General features: G+C 40.4%; 1 protein-coding gene across 1 annotated transcript; it reads left to right on the top strand.

Moving 5' to 3' along the window:
* Positions 1–9,429: 9,429 nt before the first annotated feature.
* LOC131698853 (kazrin-like) lies at positions 9,430–14,815 on the top strand. The gene is made up of 4 exons (XM_058993391.1): positions 9,430–10,372; positions 10,972–11,138; positions 12,556–12,688; positions 14,183–14,815. The coding sequence occupies exons 1-4, from the start codon at positions 10,343–10,345 to the stop codon at positions 14,327–14,329; spliced, it is 477 nt and encodes a 158-aa protein (XP_058849374.1). The 5' UTR covers positions 9,430–10,342; the 3' UTR covers positions 14,330–14,815.
* The last annotated feature ends 4,927 nt before the right edge of the window (positions 14,816–19,742 follow it).

Here is a 19,742-nt window from a genome sequence, read left to right as displayed (position 1 = left end):
ATCAAAACTACCATGAGAAGCTAACAGGTAGCCTTGTTCATACAATCTTATTATAACAAGCTGCATTCAGCAGACTGCACTGAGAACTGTGCTATGAATCTTAAAATGCATGCTTTGTTGTAACCTAGCCCTTAGCTTATGAGATATCCAGACCTAGCCCTTAGCTTGTGAGATCTCCAGACCTAGCCCATAGCTTATGAGATCTCCAGACCTAGCCCTCAGCTTGTGAGATCTCCAGACCTAGCCCTTAGCTTGTGAGATCTCCAGACCCATCCCTTAGCTTGTGAGATCTCCAGACCTAGCCCTCAGCATATGAGATCTCCAGACCTAGCCATTAGCTTGTGAGATCTCCAGACTTAGCCCTTAGCTTGTGAGATCTCCAGACCTAGCTTGCAAGATCTCAAAAGATCTGAATCCCAAAAGTAGTGACTGAGCCCCTCTGACTAAGCCTTTACAACAGGGGTCTCCAATCCTGAATCCTAAAAGTACTGACCGACCCCTCTGACTAAACACTCTGCTCGGGACACTAATAGATAACCACTCCTGAGTCACCATCACCAGACCTAGCCCTTAGCTTGTGAAATCTCCAGACCTAGCCCTTAGCTTATGAGATCTCCAGACCTAGCCCTTAGCTTGTGAGATCTCAAAAGATCTGAATCCTAAAAGTCGTGACTGAGCCCCTCTGACTAAGCCTTTACAACAGGGGTCTCCAATCCTGGTCCTAAAGGGCTGGTGTACCTGCTGGTTTTTGTTCCAGCTGTACCCTAAATTACTTAATTGGACCAATTAAGTGCTTATTATAAGCTTAGTGGGTCCAATTAATTAAATTAGGGTACATTTGGAACAAAAACCAGGAGGGACACCGGCCCTCCAGGACCAGGATTAGAGACCCCTGCTTTACAACAAGCCTTCAATGACTTGCATCTCCCACCACAGCTGTACATTAAAAACAGCATCATCTATATCCACTACAGTATGTGCACATGAAAAAATGTTTGACATAATACAGGTGCATTCATTTACTGTCAATAGCTTGTGCTACAGTATGTCCAGACCAGGTTTCACCACACATGAATACACTCTTCTCCAGATGTAAAACTATTTGGACGGAGAGACAGATAGATATAAAGCCAGCCTGGATATTAACTTGATCTGCTGGTACATCTCACACACTTCCCAACAAGGTCAAAGCAGGACCGAGCATGACCACAAAGAGGCAGTGTATTGTAGATTACACGCTGTTACAAATCTTTACACTGTTTTCTTGATGTAATGATGATTTTTTAGGCTGCCATTTGCCGAGGTTCATAAATCACCACTATGTAATCATCAGAGACACCTTGCAGCCTTAATGGAGTCTTTGCAACAATTCGAATCTTAAGCAAACCATAGTCTCCAGCCCCTACAGAAGTCAAGTTTAGACCCTGTCTCCCACATACATGCCATACTCAGCTGAACTTCACCGCCCCCTTCCCTGCCCTCTCCAGTGTGTCTTTATTGGGTTGTCTACAGAAAGAGACAGGAACAAAACATCTTGGTAGCTTAAGATGACAATTATTGTCATTAATACAGTTATCTATAATTTTTTTCAGTACAATAAGTAATCAAGACTACAAAAAGGATCGGTTATATCACAATAATCAATAATTGTGATATATAATCGTCAGGGAGTAGGAAAAAAAACATACCACATTTTCATTGACTTCGCACTTACTTAAGATATCAAACTAACCCTAAAATGACAAGTATTATTGTATACCACTGAAATGGAACACTGCAAGAGGAAGGATTCTTCAATAAAGGTTATCTGGGGGTTTTCAGTGCTGGGGGTATCTTTCACAGAACAGTATGGGGATGTATTGACCTTTGTTGTATTCAACAGAAAATTCTGGATGCACCACTTTGTTGCAACCCCTATCCTGCCTTTAGGAATTGCCATCATCACCCTTCAATGGTGCTGATATTTTTAGTGTTTGTTAATCAGAGCCCTTCCTGTTGACAGACTGTGGCAGCGACACTAATGCACAATAAGATTAGAGCAGCACTCTGAAATGTGAAGCTTAGTCCTTACCTAATCTGTTACTCATATATTAGGAGTGTTTGGCACATTGACAGCCAGTCATGCATGACACATCCTCAGATGATAATGCACAGCTTGCCATGAGGGCTAATCATTTTTTTGTGATTTGGGATGTTACGGTCTATCTAGAAGGAGTATTTGAATCTTTTAATCACACGCGTTAGTGTTTGTTCTGCCAACACTGTAAACCAGGGGTGCCCAATCCTGGTCCTGGAGGGCCGATGCCCTCCTGGTTTTTGTTCCAACTGTACACTAAATTGCTTAATTGGCCCAATTAAGCTTCTAATAAGTGCTTGATTGGTCCAATTAAGTAATTTAGGGGACAGTTGGAACAAAAGCCAGGAGGACATCGGCCTTCCAGGACCAGGATTGGGCACCCCTGCTGTAAACAGATCAAAGGCTTGTTTTTCAAAGTCCACCGACTTTCCTTGAGTTTAAAAAAGTGAGTGTACGTTTGCACTATAGTTGCTATGAACAGTTTCCATGTCGGTGTGCTCATCTTTAAGAATGAAGTTTGTGTGCACAATAGTACACCAGTTCTGTAGCAAAGCAGATATATTTATTGTGTACTTATTTGTTTTAATCTGCTATTTGACTTGTTTATGCTGCTAAGATACCAAGTGCTTTACCATACCAGTGTAACAGGTTATGCCATGTTTGTAGATACACTCCTGTTACAGATTATGATGGGCCCTTCAGGTGACATGAGGTAATGAAATACAGGCATATCACCGTCTATTAACTAGCTGTGTAGCCTTTTCACACAGTGCTTAAGAATATGCATAGAACACAAGCACAGGATTTGTATCAATACTGAATGTCTCAGGCAAATAGCATTTTCTGTCATTTTAAAATGCATAGGCAGGAATTAATATATAGCAAATAACACTAAATCAAGAAGTTGTATTTGCCCCAGTATTTATAAGGGTCTCTTTGGTTTAATATAGACCAGGGGTGCCCAGTCCTGGTCCTGGAGGGCCGATGCCCTCCTGGTTTTTGTTCAAACTGTACACTAAATTGATTAATTGGACCAATTAAGCTTCTAATAAGGGCTTGATTGGTCCAATTAAGTAATTTAGGGCACAGTTGCAACAAAAGCCAGGAGGTACATCGGCCCTCCAGGACCAGGACTGGGCACCCCTGATATAGACCCTACAACACACCACAACCACACGCATATACAGCAGGTGTATAATGTAGATTTAGATTAGCATATGCTCCAGTGTTCAATAGAAGTGTTGCTGCCCTCTAGTGAGGGATGAAAGAAATACACAGTACTGTGATTTTAACAAGCACTCGCACACTCTTTGATTTTCACAGAACTGCTGCTCCGCCTACACCTGTTAAGGGCATTCTGTAGACACATTATTGAGATGTCTAGGGGCATCTTCCCCCTGTTAGTATGTCAAACTTTGGTAGCTTATTATGTTAATGTTAACCCATGGTAATGTATCTCACTTAGAATATTGGTAATGGTGTGTTTGGTTGGTACTGTAGGTTTGCATAAGATTTACCTCTATAAGGATAATCTTTTATCATTTTTAAGGATTACCTGTCCTGTCCTGATGACAGTTTCTAGTGGATATTCATTTGCACTGCTTCCCTGCCTCCTCTATGCGTAGAATGTCAAAAGCTTAAATGGGCTTGGACTCATTTGCATGTGAGCTTCAGATTTAGTTGGGGAAATAATAATTTATTTTGAAAAAACAGATTTATTTTTCCAGATTGAATTGCTAACGACAAAGACGTATTTCGGATTGATCTGTTAGCTAAATGTTGATGCCAAGTGTAAGAAAATGATTTAAGTTCCAAGTTATTTTTTCGCTGATTTATGTTTTAGATTCCCAGCTTTAACATGTCAGCTAAATGTTAACTCGCCGGGTGTAAAAAAAAAAAAAAAAGAAAAAAAAAAAAAGATTTAAAGACTGAAGCATTTTATGCTAGATTTAATTGTCATATTGATTTTAATGTTGAATTTGTGATAAGCGTTTTTAATATTTATACATTAGATCTGAAAGTACACATTTCAAAAGAATGATTTTGTTAACATTCATGTATAAGCAAAATCTGAAAAAAACATTTGGTTAATCTGGGAAAAATTACGTGATTTAAATTAACTTGAAGCTTGAAGTAATAGTCGTAGTTGCAAGACACCATCAGGGCAGAAAACAAGTGATCCACTAACTGTTTAACAGCCCCCTGTGTGTCAAATAAGCTAATCAGACTCGCCTTCAATTACTTCTAGCAGCTACACCTGGTATCAACTGACATTAGCTGTTTCTTTGTTTAAACTCTCCCCGATACCAAACATTTTCCAGATGTATAACCTTCTCAAGTCAGGGAACACAGAAAGGCATGGAAAGCAACTTGTCATTGAGACACAAGATGGGGCAGATGGTCAGAAAAATGAGGACAAGATCCACGAGCCGTGGTTAAAAGAACAGTTACTCTCCTGCCTATCTCTCGATAAAACGCACACAGCAATGACCTTCAGATAGCGATCTGTTTAAGAGTGGGCAGGGAAATGACTGCAATACTGGTATTGTACCTGCAATAGGAAATAAGTAGTGAGAGGCTGTGTGTCTAAATTATTTATTGTACTGGAAAATGATTATTGATAATCGCGCTTCTGATTTATAGTTGACTGTATCGACAACATTTAAAGGAAACCAATTCATAAATGACATCTGAAATCAATAACACTCTACAGTACAGAAGGGTGTTTCTCTCGTTTCATTGGTAGGTAATTTCACAAGGTACCAGGTTTATTTTAGTCCTGAGAGGTTTGTGTTTAGTATAATAGTATATATAATATAATATAATAAAAGGTAAGCATTGAAGAGTGAGGTATGGTATAAAGCACACTAAAAACATGTCAAACCATAACAAATGCGTAACCATGGGAAAAGCAGGGTAAAATACACTGCAAAAATGCCATGGTAAACTTTTATAAGGGAACTTATTAAACATATATATTTTGCAAACAATGACGTCTTTTTTGTCAATGTTTAGAATTGTCATTTTCGACCCAGTGTTGTACAAATTAAAATCCCGTTCTTGTGTGTTGTTATATCTGGTCAAACCCCAAGCAGTTCAGTGTATTCAAATGTTAAAACATTACAGCATTTCACTGTGGTTCATGTACAGTAAATATCCTTATTTAGTGTGGGCCAGATTCAGTAATAAACTTGAAAATACGACAGTTGAACAGACACAGCCAATAAACAGGTTTGCCACATTCTACATTCTATTTAATTTCTATCAAACATTCTGGAAATATTTTCCCTTAGCTCCCTCATCCTATTTTATTGCCATTTAGTCTGTTATAAATGAGGCAACTGACACAACACAACAATGTTAGCACATGTTTGTACTTATGAAATCAAATGTAAACCACATGAAATAAAACAGCATCTCATTGATGTGTGTGAATGGATGTCAAAGTAACTGAGCTTCCATTGTCTTTAAACACTATTAAGCATTTTGTTTTTGCAGACTTGTTTGTGAATCAGATTTTTATCATTAGTTCTCCATCACCAGCCTGTGTAATTTTAAGGATTTCAAATACATTTCTTTCAGCAGCATAACCAAAATGATTAACACAAATGTTTTTTTTTCAGTTTTAATTATTTAGTATGCCCAATTATTTGGCCACCAATTTTCTCCCCAATTTGAAACGTCAGATAATTTTTCCCCTCTGCAACAATTCCCCACACAACTTAGGAGAATTGAAGGTTCAGTGGGTGTCCTCCGATCCCACGACCAAGTCAGTTTCCTCTTTTACACCCAGGAACTCAAGAGCGGATGTCAGCGAGCTACCGGCCTCTGGAGGACAAAGGCCAGCCGCTTTTGAGCTCACTGGGCGTCTGGCCAGCAGGGTTCACTGTAGAGTAATGAGGAGAAACAGTCCCTGGGTTTGCCTCCCTAACCCACGGGAGCGCCAGAGCCAATGCGACGCTTCCTTCGGAATCCCCAGCGAAGACCGGTGACTCCGCACAGCCAGGACGCGAACCTGCGTTGTATGACTCACCCTGCACACCACACAGCTGCTCTTTAACTCTGTGCTGTATGACTCACCCTGCACACCACACAGCTGCGCTTTAACCCTGTGCTGTATGACTCACCCTGCACACCACGTAGCTGCTCTTTAACCCTGTGCTGTATGACTCACCCTGCACACCACGTAGCTGCTCTTTAACCCTGTGCTGTATGACTCACCCTGCACACCACACAGCTGCGCTTTAACCCTGTGCTGTATGACTCACCCTGCACACCACACAGCTGCGCTTTAACCCTGTGCTGTATGACTCACCCTGCACACCACACAGCTGCGCTTTAACCCTGTTTTGCTGTTGGGAATTTTACATACAAGTGGCGGCCAAAATGAAATATTTATTATGGAAGTTGTTTCACCTTTAATGGAACTACCATGGGGTGTATTTGCATACATGTGTCTGAAAAAATCTTGAAAACAAAAAGAAAGTATAGGGAACTTGTGAGAGGATTCTGTTTTGGCTAATGAGAGGAAAACATTTTAATTACACTTTTAACACTATGCCCCCCGCCATGATGTTTCAGATTCAGACAGCCTCTCCAGCCCTACCCGCCTGAGTCTCAGCCTATCAGATGGTGAGGATCAGATGGACCGCCTCCAGCAGGTGGAGCTTGCCCGAGCCACGCCCATGTCTCACTGGAAGGCGGGGACTGTGCAAGCCTGGCTGGAGGTCATCATGGCCATGCCTATGTATATCAGAGCCTGCACAGACAATGTCAAGAGTGGCAAGGTAAGGAATGAAATTACTCCCTCCAGCTGCCTCCTCTCCATTGATGTTGCACTGTGGGGTATTTGACATTTTGAAGATGGTGGAAAGCAAGGATGGAGGATGCACAAAGGTGAGGGTCCAGAACATGGTGCTTAGGTCAGGTAAAAATCCCATCTTAGACCCTCGTCCTTTGGCAAATGTGGTTAAAACAGCCAACTGTATTTTAGCATTTTTGTTGTAACAACAGTACAGTTCACACAGAGGCGCTATGCTGCACACAATACAGTTCACACAGAGGCGCTGTGCTGCACACAGTACAGTTCACACAGAGGCGCTATGCTGCACACAATACAGTTCACACAGAGGCGCTATGCTGCACACAGTACAGTTCACACAGAGGCGCTATGCTGCACACAGTACAGTTCACACAGGCGCTATGCTGCACACAGTACAGTTCACACAGAGGCGCTATGCTGCACACAATACAGTTCTCACAGAGGCGCTATGCTGCACACAGTACAGTTCACACAGAGGCGCTATGCTGCACACAGTACAGTTCACAGAGCTGCTATGCTGCACACAGTACAGTTCACACAGAGGTGCTATGCTGCACGCAGTACAGTTCACACAGAGGCGCTATGCTGCACACAGTACAGTTCACACAGAGGCGCTATGCTGCACACAGTACAGTTCACACAGAGGCGCTATGCTGCACACAGTACAGTTCACACAGAGGCGCTATGCTGCACACAGTACAGTTCACACAGAGGCTCAGGAAACTACATGAGTCAGGAGGGTTCTTGTTACCTGTAGCACATGATGCATTACAATTAGCAATCTAAATTATTGGGAGTTTCTTGGGTCTCACCGGGAGTAGGGAGTCTCCTGACGAAATCGGGAGACTTGGCACGTATGCCTTGTGCACTGGTCATGTGGGATGTAGCGCTATCTGATAGATGACAGCAACTCATTACTTTTTTGTTTTTGTTCTCCCTTGATTAATTATTATAACAAAAAATTGTTATTGCTGTTTTGCTTTTTTCTTAATCTGTGCTGTCGGCTTTTTTTTTTTTTTTTGTTTGCTATCGGCGCATGCATCTTGATTGGTTGTAACTCTTCTAATAATATAGCACATGGCTTTTTAAAAAGCGATTCACCCAATTTAAAACGGAGCCCTGTGTCTGTCAGGTGCTGCTGGGTTTGACAGATGAAGACCTGGAGCTGGGGCTGGGTGTTACAAGCTCAATGCACAGGAGGAAGCTGCGACTGGCCATTGAAGATTACCGGGAAGCAGAGACAGGCAAGGGGTAAATGATCCTGTTCATCCTTACTGTCAGGATAGCAGTGCTTGTGGACCCCAGGGAGCCTTTGCAACTTACAGCATGATGTTAGGATTTTGACCAATAATTATTTTTGTTGTACTTATTACTATTAATTATTAATTACATCGTTTGAAGTAATCATTTTAAATTTTGTATTTTTGTTTAATAATTTTGTATCAACATCACACTAAATACAAGCTAGTGTTTGACCCTGTACCCAACTAGAAATCCATGCAATGACCAGCACTGGACTGGTCAAAGCTGGTAGTTATCTGGCTTGCAAACTGGTCTTGCTGGTTCAAGAGACTTAATGACGATTGAGGTCAAAAACATTTTTTAATGTGAAATAATGTGTCAATGTATGTCTTAACTACTGTGGAACAGATTACAAAAAAACTGGTCTCCAGTTCACCAGCAATTGTTGGAATTTCCACAAGGGTGAAAATTTCTATTTGGCACATTGTCACAAATACGATTCCAGTCTTTTCAAATTGGAACCAGGAGCTGTGAGTACCAGGTGTCTGGGCACTTCCGTAGTATCTGATGTTGTTTTTATTCCAGTTTCATTTAGTTTGTCAGTCGTGTTTGGTTTTGAAGTGGGTTGCAAGGCATACCCTCCAAGCTACCCACACTGGTGCTGCCCTGCCTCTCAATTACTTAACTAGACCCTTAATTGAACTAATAATTTGCTTAATTAGACCTTTTTACTCTTGAACAGTTGCATATTTCAAGTTAGCGATAACATTTGATAAGTAACTTGAACTCCAACTGTTTAAGATCTGAAAACAAGTAAACATGTCTAATTAAGCAAATTATCAGTTCAATGAAGGGTCTAGTTAAGTAATTGAGAGCTCGGTTAGAATGAAAACCAGCACACACAGGGGGTCCCCAGGACCGAGTTTGAGAAGCCCTGCTTTAGACAAACATCAGATGGTTATTTTCTATGAAGGGCATATTGTCAACTATCAGTTGATGTGAGTGTAAAGCGTTTGCCCAGAATGGAACCCTGTCTTTCCCCAGGCTGTCGAAAGCAGCTGATATGGATCATCACTGGGTGGCCAAGGCCTGGCTGAGTGACATCGGGCTGCCCCAGTACTCCCAGGCCTTTCAGAACCACCTGGTGGACGGGCGCATGCTGAGCTCGCTCGGCCGCCGAGACCTGGAAAAGTACCTGAGCGTGTCCAAGAAACTGCACCAGGTCAGCATAATGCTGGCGATCGAGCTGCTGCACCTGCTCAGCTTCGACAAGGAGGTGAGCCACTCAGACATGATGCAAGAAACTAAACACATTCAAGCCTTTTCCATTGTTCAGTTACTGATGAAGGAGGTGAGAGAATCTACACTTGCAACCTCTCCACTACCCAATAGTTAACTCAGAGGCATGTAATAAAGCATAGAAACCGCATGCTAAAGTATAGGTAAGCATTGTAAAGCCCAAAGACATATGGTAAAGCATAGTAATAAAAGTATGATAAATTATGGGAAATGGATAGTATAACCATGGGAAAACGAAAATTACCATGCAGATTTACAGTTGTAGACGTTTATAAGGGTAGGGATGGACCAAAAATTGATTATTGGGGTAGTATTATTGATAATTTGTCTAGTCTTGGTTATTTATTGTATTGACATATTATTAGAGTATTAGAAGTGCTAATCTTGCTTCTGACTGTGATGTAAAGCTAAAAGGATCAGCACCACTGCTAGCGAGATGTTTTGTTCCTCTCTCTTCCTGTAGACATCCCATTTGTGAATAAAGAGATGCTGGGGGTGGTAAGTGCCATATCGTTAAACAGAGCATTGGAAAATATAGATGTATTTATTTATAAGTTAAACTGGGCATTAGTAAATGTCTTTAATTCAGCGGTTGTTTGCTTTATTTTAAAAAGATGGCAAGCAAAACAGATGGGGAAAAAAAGAGCCTGGGAGAGAGAACTAGGGAGTAAGTCTCAATTAACGGGAGTTAAAACACAAGTTCATATAACCGCAGTTATCGTCGTCATTTTCATTATTGCCCAACACCAAGGTCTTACAGGGTTTCCCAGTCTAGCAAAAATGATTCGAATTCCTCATTTTTGTTTCTTTCTTGTGCTTATCATCTGCAGGTCCTGCAGGAAAGGAGATCGCACTGTGAGAATCAAAACACTGACCCCATTGTGTGGACGAGCCAGCGAGTGATGAAGTGGATCAGAGACATCGACCTCAAGGTGAGCTATTACAAAGACTGGGCCACATTCTCTCTGTGTTTACTACACTGTTTAAATAACTCCTATTCTTTTTAAAGGATTCCATCAGAATGTGACAAAGAGAGACATTGAGAGTGAATAGATTGCTTAAATATTTGTGCTAGTTTCATAAATTAAAAAGATTTGTCTCTCCTATCAAAAAAATATGAATTATTTGCAGTGATCACTTTGGAAATGTACCTCATCAGTTCTTAAACACAAACTTAATAATAACAATAATAAACAGTTATCATTTAGAGACGAGACGGTTTAAGGGCTGAAAACAAGTAAAAATGTATAATTAAGCAAATTATTAGTTCAATTAAGGGTATAATTAAGTAATTGAGAGCTTGGTTGGAATGAAAACCAGCAGACACAGGGGGTCCCCAGGCCCGAGTTTGAGAAGCCCTGGGCTAGAGAGTTAGCCCACTGTTCCCCAAGGTCTACATTTTCCATTCGACGGTCTATACTAAATGCATGGAATGTGTCTGTCTGAACCAGGCACTGCTGTACTATCTTCAGATGAGCACACTAACAGCTGGAGCAGTCTTGTTGACCGCTATCTTGATTTCCCACATCAGGAGTATGTGGACAGTCTGCAGAACAGTGGGGTCCATGGAGCAGTTTTGGTGCTGGAGCCTGCCTTCCACACAGAGGCCATGGCAAACACCCTGGGCATCCCCAGCAGCAAGCACATCGTCCGCAGACACCTCATGGAGGAGATGAGGGCCCTGATAAGCTCTGCCAGGTGAGCTCTCCTCCACACTTATATCTGACATCCATGTTAGCTCAGCACTCCTCCACACTTATATCTGACATCCGTGTTAGCTCAGCACTCCGACACACTTATATCTGACATCCGTGTTAGCTCAGCACTCCTCTACACTTATATCTGACATCCATGTTAGCTCAGCACTCCTCTACACTTTCATCTGACATCCATGTTAGCTCAGTGACCGTTCCTTTAGACCAACTTATTTTGTGCAGAAACTGTTACATCATACACACTAAACCAGTGCTTTGTTTTCTTTGCAACATTTACCCTAATTATCCCTGGTGAACAGTATATAGTGCCTGTACATGTGTCCGTGCATTCCTATGTACAGGCACTATATCGCTATGGGGTGGGGGGGGGTAGTTTAAAGCTGACTGACCAGTGGGTGTCACTGTTACGCCTTGTGAAGATAAAGACAATCTGTAATAGGGATGGGCTGGGAGTGTGAGCTAAAGCTGGAGACATGGCTTGCAACAGCTTTCCAACCTCATGGATCAATAGAAATGCATACAACTGTAAATGTGATATAGGTCCTGGATAGACAGGTGCCTCTTCATACAGTATCTATAGGTTCTGGTACTTGCACAATTGTAGCACAACTGTATAAGCAATTTTCTAAATATGTACGCATATAATGTGACTGTACAAGATAATAAAAGGTTTCATAGTTGCATTGAACTTGTAATCTTACTTTAAAAGCAGCAAGAGATGATGCCTCCGTTACAAATCCGGGCAGATCATTTCACAACTTTGCCACCTGCCTTCTTTCTCTGTAATCATGGAATGCTGAGTAAACCTTCGCCCTGAGTAAATCTTTTAGATATAGGGGTGCATGGTCATTTAATGCTTTATAAGTTAGAAGCAGGACCTTAAAATCAATCCTAAACTGTACAGGAAGCCAGTGTAAGGCTGCTAACGCAGGGGTTATGCGTTTGTGCTTTTTTGTTCTTGTTAAAACTATTGCAGCAGCATTTTGCACAAGCTGCAATCAAGATAAAACAACTTGAATTACCAGAGAAAAGAGCAATAATCAATCCTAGAAGCATGCAATATAGAAGCATGCAGCAGTCTCTCACCATCCAGCAGCGAAAGAGAATGCCAATACTAACAATATGGCTAGGTAACCTATTCCCTAACCCCACCACTCTCTGTGTAAATAAATGTCTGCTACCCACTGTCCTCGTTTCCAACAGGGTTTCTGTACTGCACCTCAAGTATTGGCTAGGGTTTCTCAGCCCCTTTTATGATTTTAAAAACACCAGTCAAGTCGCCAAGGGCGTTTTTCACCCAGAGACTAAATATACCATTAAACTGATAACTGTCTGAAAACATTGTGTGAATGTTTTGTGAATTTCCCCCTGACACCAGACTGCTCTCCCTGTTTTTGCAGAGTGGGTTTACAGCAGGGTTATGAGAGGTCCATCCCCCCCGCTGTCATACTGCAGGGCTCACTGGGGCGCCTGTCCAGCTCCATGCGCAGGCCGAGTGCAGACGAGCACAGCCTGAAGGGCAGGACAGGCAAGGTGGTTAACAACCTGCTCCACCACTTCAACTGCCAACGTGATTACAAGGCTTTGTGTTTCTGTTGTTTGGCTGACTAACAAATAAGACAAAAGAAACTGCTCTTCAGTTTATGTTGTCTGGCATACATGCTGTATTTGAAATATAGATTAGACCAGCCAAAGTCTCTTTAGAAGTACTGTAAAAGTCAGTACCATCAGTCAGTTGGATCAAGTGTCCTTTTGTTTTTCTGGCAATCGACCACTGTGCACTAGGTACTGTACAGTAGTGCTGTCACCAACACATAGGTCCCAAGTTTCATCAACTGGAATACTGGTCTAGACCAATCGAGCGAGGGGGGGTGTTCGGGGTATCCCCATTCCTCAAGATAACTTAGGACAATGATCTGACCTAAATTATTAAAATTGCATTTAGAATCAATAAAAAAAGGAAATCAACAATATTGGTTCATTTACTTGAATTAAGAACCCATCAATGAATGGAGTGTACATACAATCATATGCTGATAAAGACTAACTTTAGTTTTAGGCCTACACCCAAACAGTGATCTTAAAAATACGTTTTATTTTGACTGTGACTGCCGCGGGTCTGCAGGTTTTAATGTCAATTTGCGGGTCACTTGGGTGGCCTGCTAACACAAAGGCACTTCTAATCAAGTAAGTAATTGAATAGGAATCCAGCAGACTGACTGCAAACAGCAAAAAAACAAAAAAAGGAATTTGAAGCTGAAGCTACTTGCTCTTTTAACTTACTTAATCCTAGTAAATGCAGTTAAGAAATGAATTCCTACAACTTGAAAACTCAAGTATGTTGTATGTCAATCAGTGCAAAGAAACTGATTCCACAGCTTACCAGCAGTGTTGTAGCGCTCAAAAAGGGTGTTTCCTTAAAATACTGCTTGAGTAAGTCTGATAGGGACCAAACAAATGAAAGAAGGGGAATGCAGTGGATCCATGTGCGCAAGATCTCATGAGTTCATTTATTCCAGACTGTCTAGGAGATGGCTCTTTTGGTTTAGAGAAGGCTGCATCTAGAGTTTTCAGGAAGAGCAAGTTAGAATAATGTTACATGTGTATAAAGTGAAGCAGCGAGTAGTCTGGATAAACAACAGCAATGCACATGTCTATAGTGCCTTTCATCACAAGGATCCCAAAGTGCTTCACACACACACACACACACACACACAAAGAACAATTAAACCATTCAATTAAAAACAGTCTAATACAAATTGTTTTTATGGCTCTTTAAGAACATTTTGATCATAGATATGGCTCTTAGAAGTTTACCGTAGTAAAACCATAACAAGGTGTAATAAAGCATAGCATTGTAATGCCCATAGAGGTGAGGTAAAGCAAATTAAAAACCATTGCAAACCATGGTAAATGGCAGTAAATGCATAAAGGGAAAACAAAACAATTGTAGAATAATGTAGTCTGAGATTAAGTGTGTACGTTCTATTTTTTTTCATACCTGACCTGTCTCTTCCTCTGTTACAGCCTCCTCTGTCCAAAGCGTTCAGTGGGAAGGAGCTCGATGGACGTTACAACTCCCTCCCGAGAGAGGGCCATGGAGGGGGCAGGCCGCACAAGCCTGAAGGGAGCCCCAAGCACAGTTTCACAGAGATAGAAGTCACCAATGTGTAAAATACCACTTGAGGAGAAAATTGAACCATTGTGTGTCAGGAACCAGGATGGAGAGGGGTTACAGTCTCTACAAATGAGTTCCACAGGCTGATGTTGTTTACAGGCCCACAAGGCTATGTTAACTGGATGTTCTGTCACCATGGAAACCTGCAGAATCCCAGGTTAGCGCTGTCTGAATATTTCAAGAAGTGGCTTAGAAATGGAGAGCTTTTACTGCACTTTTATGACAAAATGAAAAAAAAAGTTCTTTCACACTGCTAAACTGTGGAATTAGTATTTAAATTTAGGTAGCAACAAGGTGACAGCAGAGGTCATTGATATGGGAAATGTATCTTAAAGCACTAGGACCTCTCTGAAGTTAATCAATAGGACATTTACAGTATCTCTGTTTAAAACAGTGCCATTCAGTGCCACATACATCAATGTGCTCCATTATTATTCCGTCACCTTCCTGTATTGAGAATAAAGACACAATGTTTAACTGCATCTTCCAATATTATTGCAAGATACATCACTATAATATACTGCCTTTACATTGAAAAAGTGAGGGGTGTGTGGAATGTAGGTAATTTCTTGTAAGTGATTCCCCGCATTCCACTTGAAGAATAAACACAGATGACATTGACAATCATTGCTTGAGAAGCGAGGATTTACTGCTGGGAACTTGGGACCTCTGTGCACAGACGTGCCGGAAGTGCAGTAATGAAGTCCTTCTTATTATTATTTTATTTTACCTTTATTTTACCAGGAAGCCACTTGAGATTAAGACCTATCCCAGAAATAAACATTAAAGAGGAATTTAGTTAATTAATAACTTTGAAAAACCTGCATCTCCACCAAACCTTTACCAGGGGACAGTCTCTACACACAAGGGTAATCAGCAGGGCAGGCACAGTGTTCTGACTTGTCTCCAGTATTGCTGTATATTAGATTCCCATCATGTCATGTTAAGCCCTCAGGCAGCTGGTAGGAGTGTTTTGGAAGAGCATGGGAACTTGGCTTTATTTAATATGCCACTTTGATCAGAGACATACCTGTATTACTGTGTATATAAGCACTTACCAAATATTCTGCAATGGGCAATGGCAGCACAAGAGAAGCGACAATGGTGGATGTTACATTTTCACATTTGGACAAGCCAATGGTATCTTAATGCAAACTTGATTTAAAGCCACCTCAGTTAAAATACCATTTCATAATTAAAGTCCAGGCCCAATTTGCTCCTATTGATGGCAATGTAAAGTCATCTTAAATATTAGGACCACCCCTATATTCAGTGTTAAGTCTACCCATTGCTGTATCAAGTCTATGTTAAGTTACCCCTCTAATAAGCACAAAATTATTGTATTTATATATTTTCATTTATTTATTTGGCAGATGCCTTTATCCAAGGCGACTTACAGGTGTTACAGGGCAGTACAGGGTTACGATGCAAGTTTAATATTTAAATACAGTGTAGTTTACAATAAGTACAAATAATACTACTAAAATACAAAATGAAATAGGATGCAACAAGTTAGAATTAGAAGTTATATATACAATGACATATTAGCAGTGCAATAGTGCAAGGACAGTGTATCAGCTGAGGATCCAGTAACATGGTGCGTAGGTCAGGCAAGTCGAGTGCATCGTAAGAGGGGTAGATCAAGACGTGCTAAAAACTACCAACCATCTTGTTGTAAGCCCTTTAAAAACTTGGGTGCATCATGGGACTCATTTGTACATTTGCTTTGGTAAATAACAAAACGGACACTGAAACAAGCAAACTACTTTTTAAATAGTGAAAATCGTTAATTTATTGCAAGAAATTCAATGTATCTTCAGTAATAGGGACACCCTTGTATTAAGGCCATTTTGTTGGATTCTTCATTGGCCTTAGTAGAGAGGCTTCATGAACCAATAAATACTGTTTATCATTGGCCCCTTAGCATATAACCACAGCATTGTCATTGGAAATCATTTGATAAAAGGCATATCAGAACAACACACATATCACTGATGAAGGCTTGAGCCAAAACCCTTCTTTACTTCTGTATTTTGTAACAATGCTAGTTTGTATGACATTTCACAGTTAGTGCAAACTTTACAGTTAAGTCAATGTTTTGGTAAACAGGATCATTTAGGGTTTGACAGTTGCCACTCCCTATACTGTGCATACCCCCAAGCAGAACACAGTTCTTCAGACCATAGGCAATCATCTGCAGAAGAGGGACTCTTCCGTGCTAGACATTGCACAGACAATTGTAAAAACTGTTGTATTCAGAACTAGTATTCTGAATACTTTGTTTAGGAGAGGTTGCACAGTACCATTTCTAGGGCTAGTTTCAGGTGTAGGTAGCTTCAACTTATATATATTTTTTAACTGTCCACTTACATTTTGAGATTTTTGCAATCATTGCGTGATTCTTGTGTCTGTTACTCATTGGTTTTATATACAGTATATATATATATATATATATATATATATATATATATATATATATATATATATATATAATACAGTGCCTTGCATAAGTATTCACCCCCCTTGGACTTTTCCACATTTTGTAGTGTTACAACCTGGAATTAAAATGGATTGGGATTTAATTGGGATTTTTACCATTTGATTTACACAACATACTTAACACTTTGAAGGTGCAAAATATTTTTTATTGTGACACAAAAGTTAATTAAACAAAAAAAGACATTTGTTGGTTGCATAAGTATTCACCCCCATGAGTCAATACTTGGTAGAAGCACCTTTGGCAGCAATTACAGCTGTGAGTCTTTTTGGGTAAGTCTCTACCAGCTTTGCACATCTGGATCCTGCAATTTATGCCCATTCTTCTTGGCAAAATTGCTCAAGCTCTGTCAAGTTGGATGGAGACCGTTGGTGAACAGCAATTTTCAAGTCTTGCCACAGATTCTCAATCGGATCGAGGTCTGGGCTTTGACTGGGCCATTCTAAGACATTCAGGTTCTTATTTTTAAACCACTCCAGTGTAGCTTTGGCTGTGTGTTTAGGGTCATTGTCCTGCTGGAAGGTGAACCTCCACCCCAGTCCCAGGTCTCTTGCAGACTGAAACAGGTTTTCCTCTAGAATTTCCCTGTATTTGGCTCCATCCATCTTGCCCTCAATCCTGACCAGTTTCCCAGTCCCTACCGATGAAAAGCATCCCCATAACATGATGCTGCCACCACCATTCTTCACCGCGGGGATGGTGGTCTCAGGGTGATGAGCAATGTTGGCTTTGCGCCACACATAGTGTTTTGCGCTAAGGCCAAAAAGTTCAATTTTGGTCTCATTAGACCAGAGAAACTTTTTCCACATGTTTGCTGTGTCTCCCACATGCCTTTTGGCAAAATCCAAACAGGATTTGATATGGGTTTTTTTCAGCAATGGCTTTCTTCTCGCCACTCTTCCATAAAGCCCAGCTTTGTGGAGCGTTTGGATTATAGTTCTCCCATGGACGGTTTCTCCCATCTCAGCTGTGGATCTCTCCAGCTCCTTCAGAGTTACCTTTGGCCTCTTGGTTGCTTCTCTGACTAATGCCCTCCTTACCTGGTCACTGAGTTTTGGTGGACGGCCTTCTCTAGGCAGAGTCGCGGTTGTGCCATATTCTTTCTATTTTTTAATAATGGATTTAACGGTGCTCCGGGGGATGTTCAAAGTTTGGGATATCTTTTTATAACCCAACCCTGATTGGTGCTTCTCCAGAACTTTATGCCGGACTTGTTTTGATAGCTCCTTGGTCTTCATGATGCTGTTTGTTTAGATATGCTCTCTAAAAAACTCTGGGACCTTCCAGAAACAGGTGTATTTAATCTGAGATCATGTGACACTTTAATTGCACACAGGTGAAATCCATTCAACTAATTATGTGACTTCTGAAGGCAATTGGTTGAACCAGAGCTTATTAAGGGGTGTCACAGCAAAGGGGGTGAATACTTATGCAATCAAGACTTTTCTGTTTTTTATTTGTAAATAATTTTGAAAAATATGTAGATTATTTTCCCCACTTCGACATTATGGACTATTTTGTGTAGATCAGTGACAAAAACTCCTAATTAAATCCAATAAGAATGGGCAAAAATTGCAGGATCCAGATGTGCAAAGCTGGTAGAGACTTACCCAAAAAGACTCACAGCTGTAATTGCTGCCAAAGGTGCTTCTACCAAGTATTGACTCATGGGGGTGAATACTTATGCAACCAACAAATGTCTTTTTTTTGTTTAATTAACTTTTGTGTCACAATAAAAAATATTTTGCACCTTCAAAGTGTTAAGTATGTTGTGTAAATCAAATGGTAAAAATCCCAATTAAATCCATTTTAATTCCAGGTTGTAACACTACAAAATGTGGAAAAGTCCAAGGGGGGTGAATACTTATGCAAGGCACTGTATATATATATATATATATATATATATATATATATATATATATATATATATATATATATATATATATATGTTAAGGTGCTTTGATTACACTGGATCCAAAATCCAGTTTACAACCCAAATGTCAAAACACCACAAAACTAGCACTTGTTGCTCTGTTCATCAGATTAGTCAGCCCACCACTAGTATTGTGCAAACCCAAAGATTATGTTAAAACACGAATAGGCAGAGGTCAGCATGCAGCTACCAGCACCAACAATAAGGTACGGAACTAACATACAGATGAGAACTTAAAGCATATATGGAAGCTACCGCAGATCAAGGTCAGGACATTAGGTCTAGAAACAAAAATGCTATCCCTCTTCCTCTTTTTTTTTTTAACGCTCTCTGTATTTGTGTTGGACTTCATAGCTGCTGTGTTTGTAATGACAGTGTCCTTTGTTTCTGTCATTAAACAGTTCAGCTACATGGTAGATGTGCTGTCCTTTCTAATATATTTTCCTATTTTATGGGGATGTATTGAAGTATTATGTCATCACTGGAGGGGATGGCGATGGCCGATGAGTAGTAAGAATCAAGGCTCTGATGACTGGATCCACATTTTGACATAAAAAATTGAATAATTAAGAAAAGTGAACTATTTTTTTCTGTAAGGAATGAAAGAGAAAAATATATACTGTAATCCTTGTTGTAACCCTAACCGTTATAATAACTGTTTCCCCACCAACCCCTGCTCCTTGCCATAAAGGGATTTGTACTGAAATGGATACAAATAAAGTATTTAATCAGCTTCAAGCTGCTTAGAAAAATTGTTGACAAAAGTAACATTACATTATTGATATTTAAAACATCACATGTTGTCATAATGTTTTGTCTTGTAGTGGTTACTTTTGTATGCCAATAATAAATTATATTACCTTTGTAATGGGTGTGAGGGGGCAAGCTTGTAATGATGGGGGAGATTTGATTGAATTTCACTATAAAACTTGATTGAATTGAAATGTCCCAAAATGTACATGTTTTAAAAATAAGAATG

Source organism: Acipenser ruthenus, chromosome 20 (assembly GCF_902713425.1).
Source record: "Acipenser ruthenus chromosome 20, fAciRut3.2 maternal haplotype, whole genome shotgun sequence".
Classification (NCBI taxonomy): domain Eukaryota; kingdom Metazoa; phylum Chordata; class Actinopteri; order Acipenseriformes; family Acipenseridae; genus Acipenser; species Acipenser ruthenus.
This window is presented reverse-complemented; position numbering and strand designations above follow the sequence as displayed.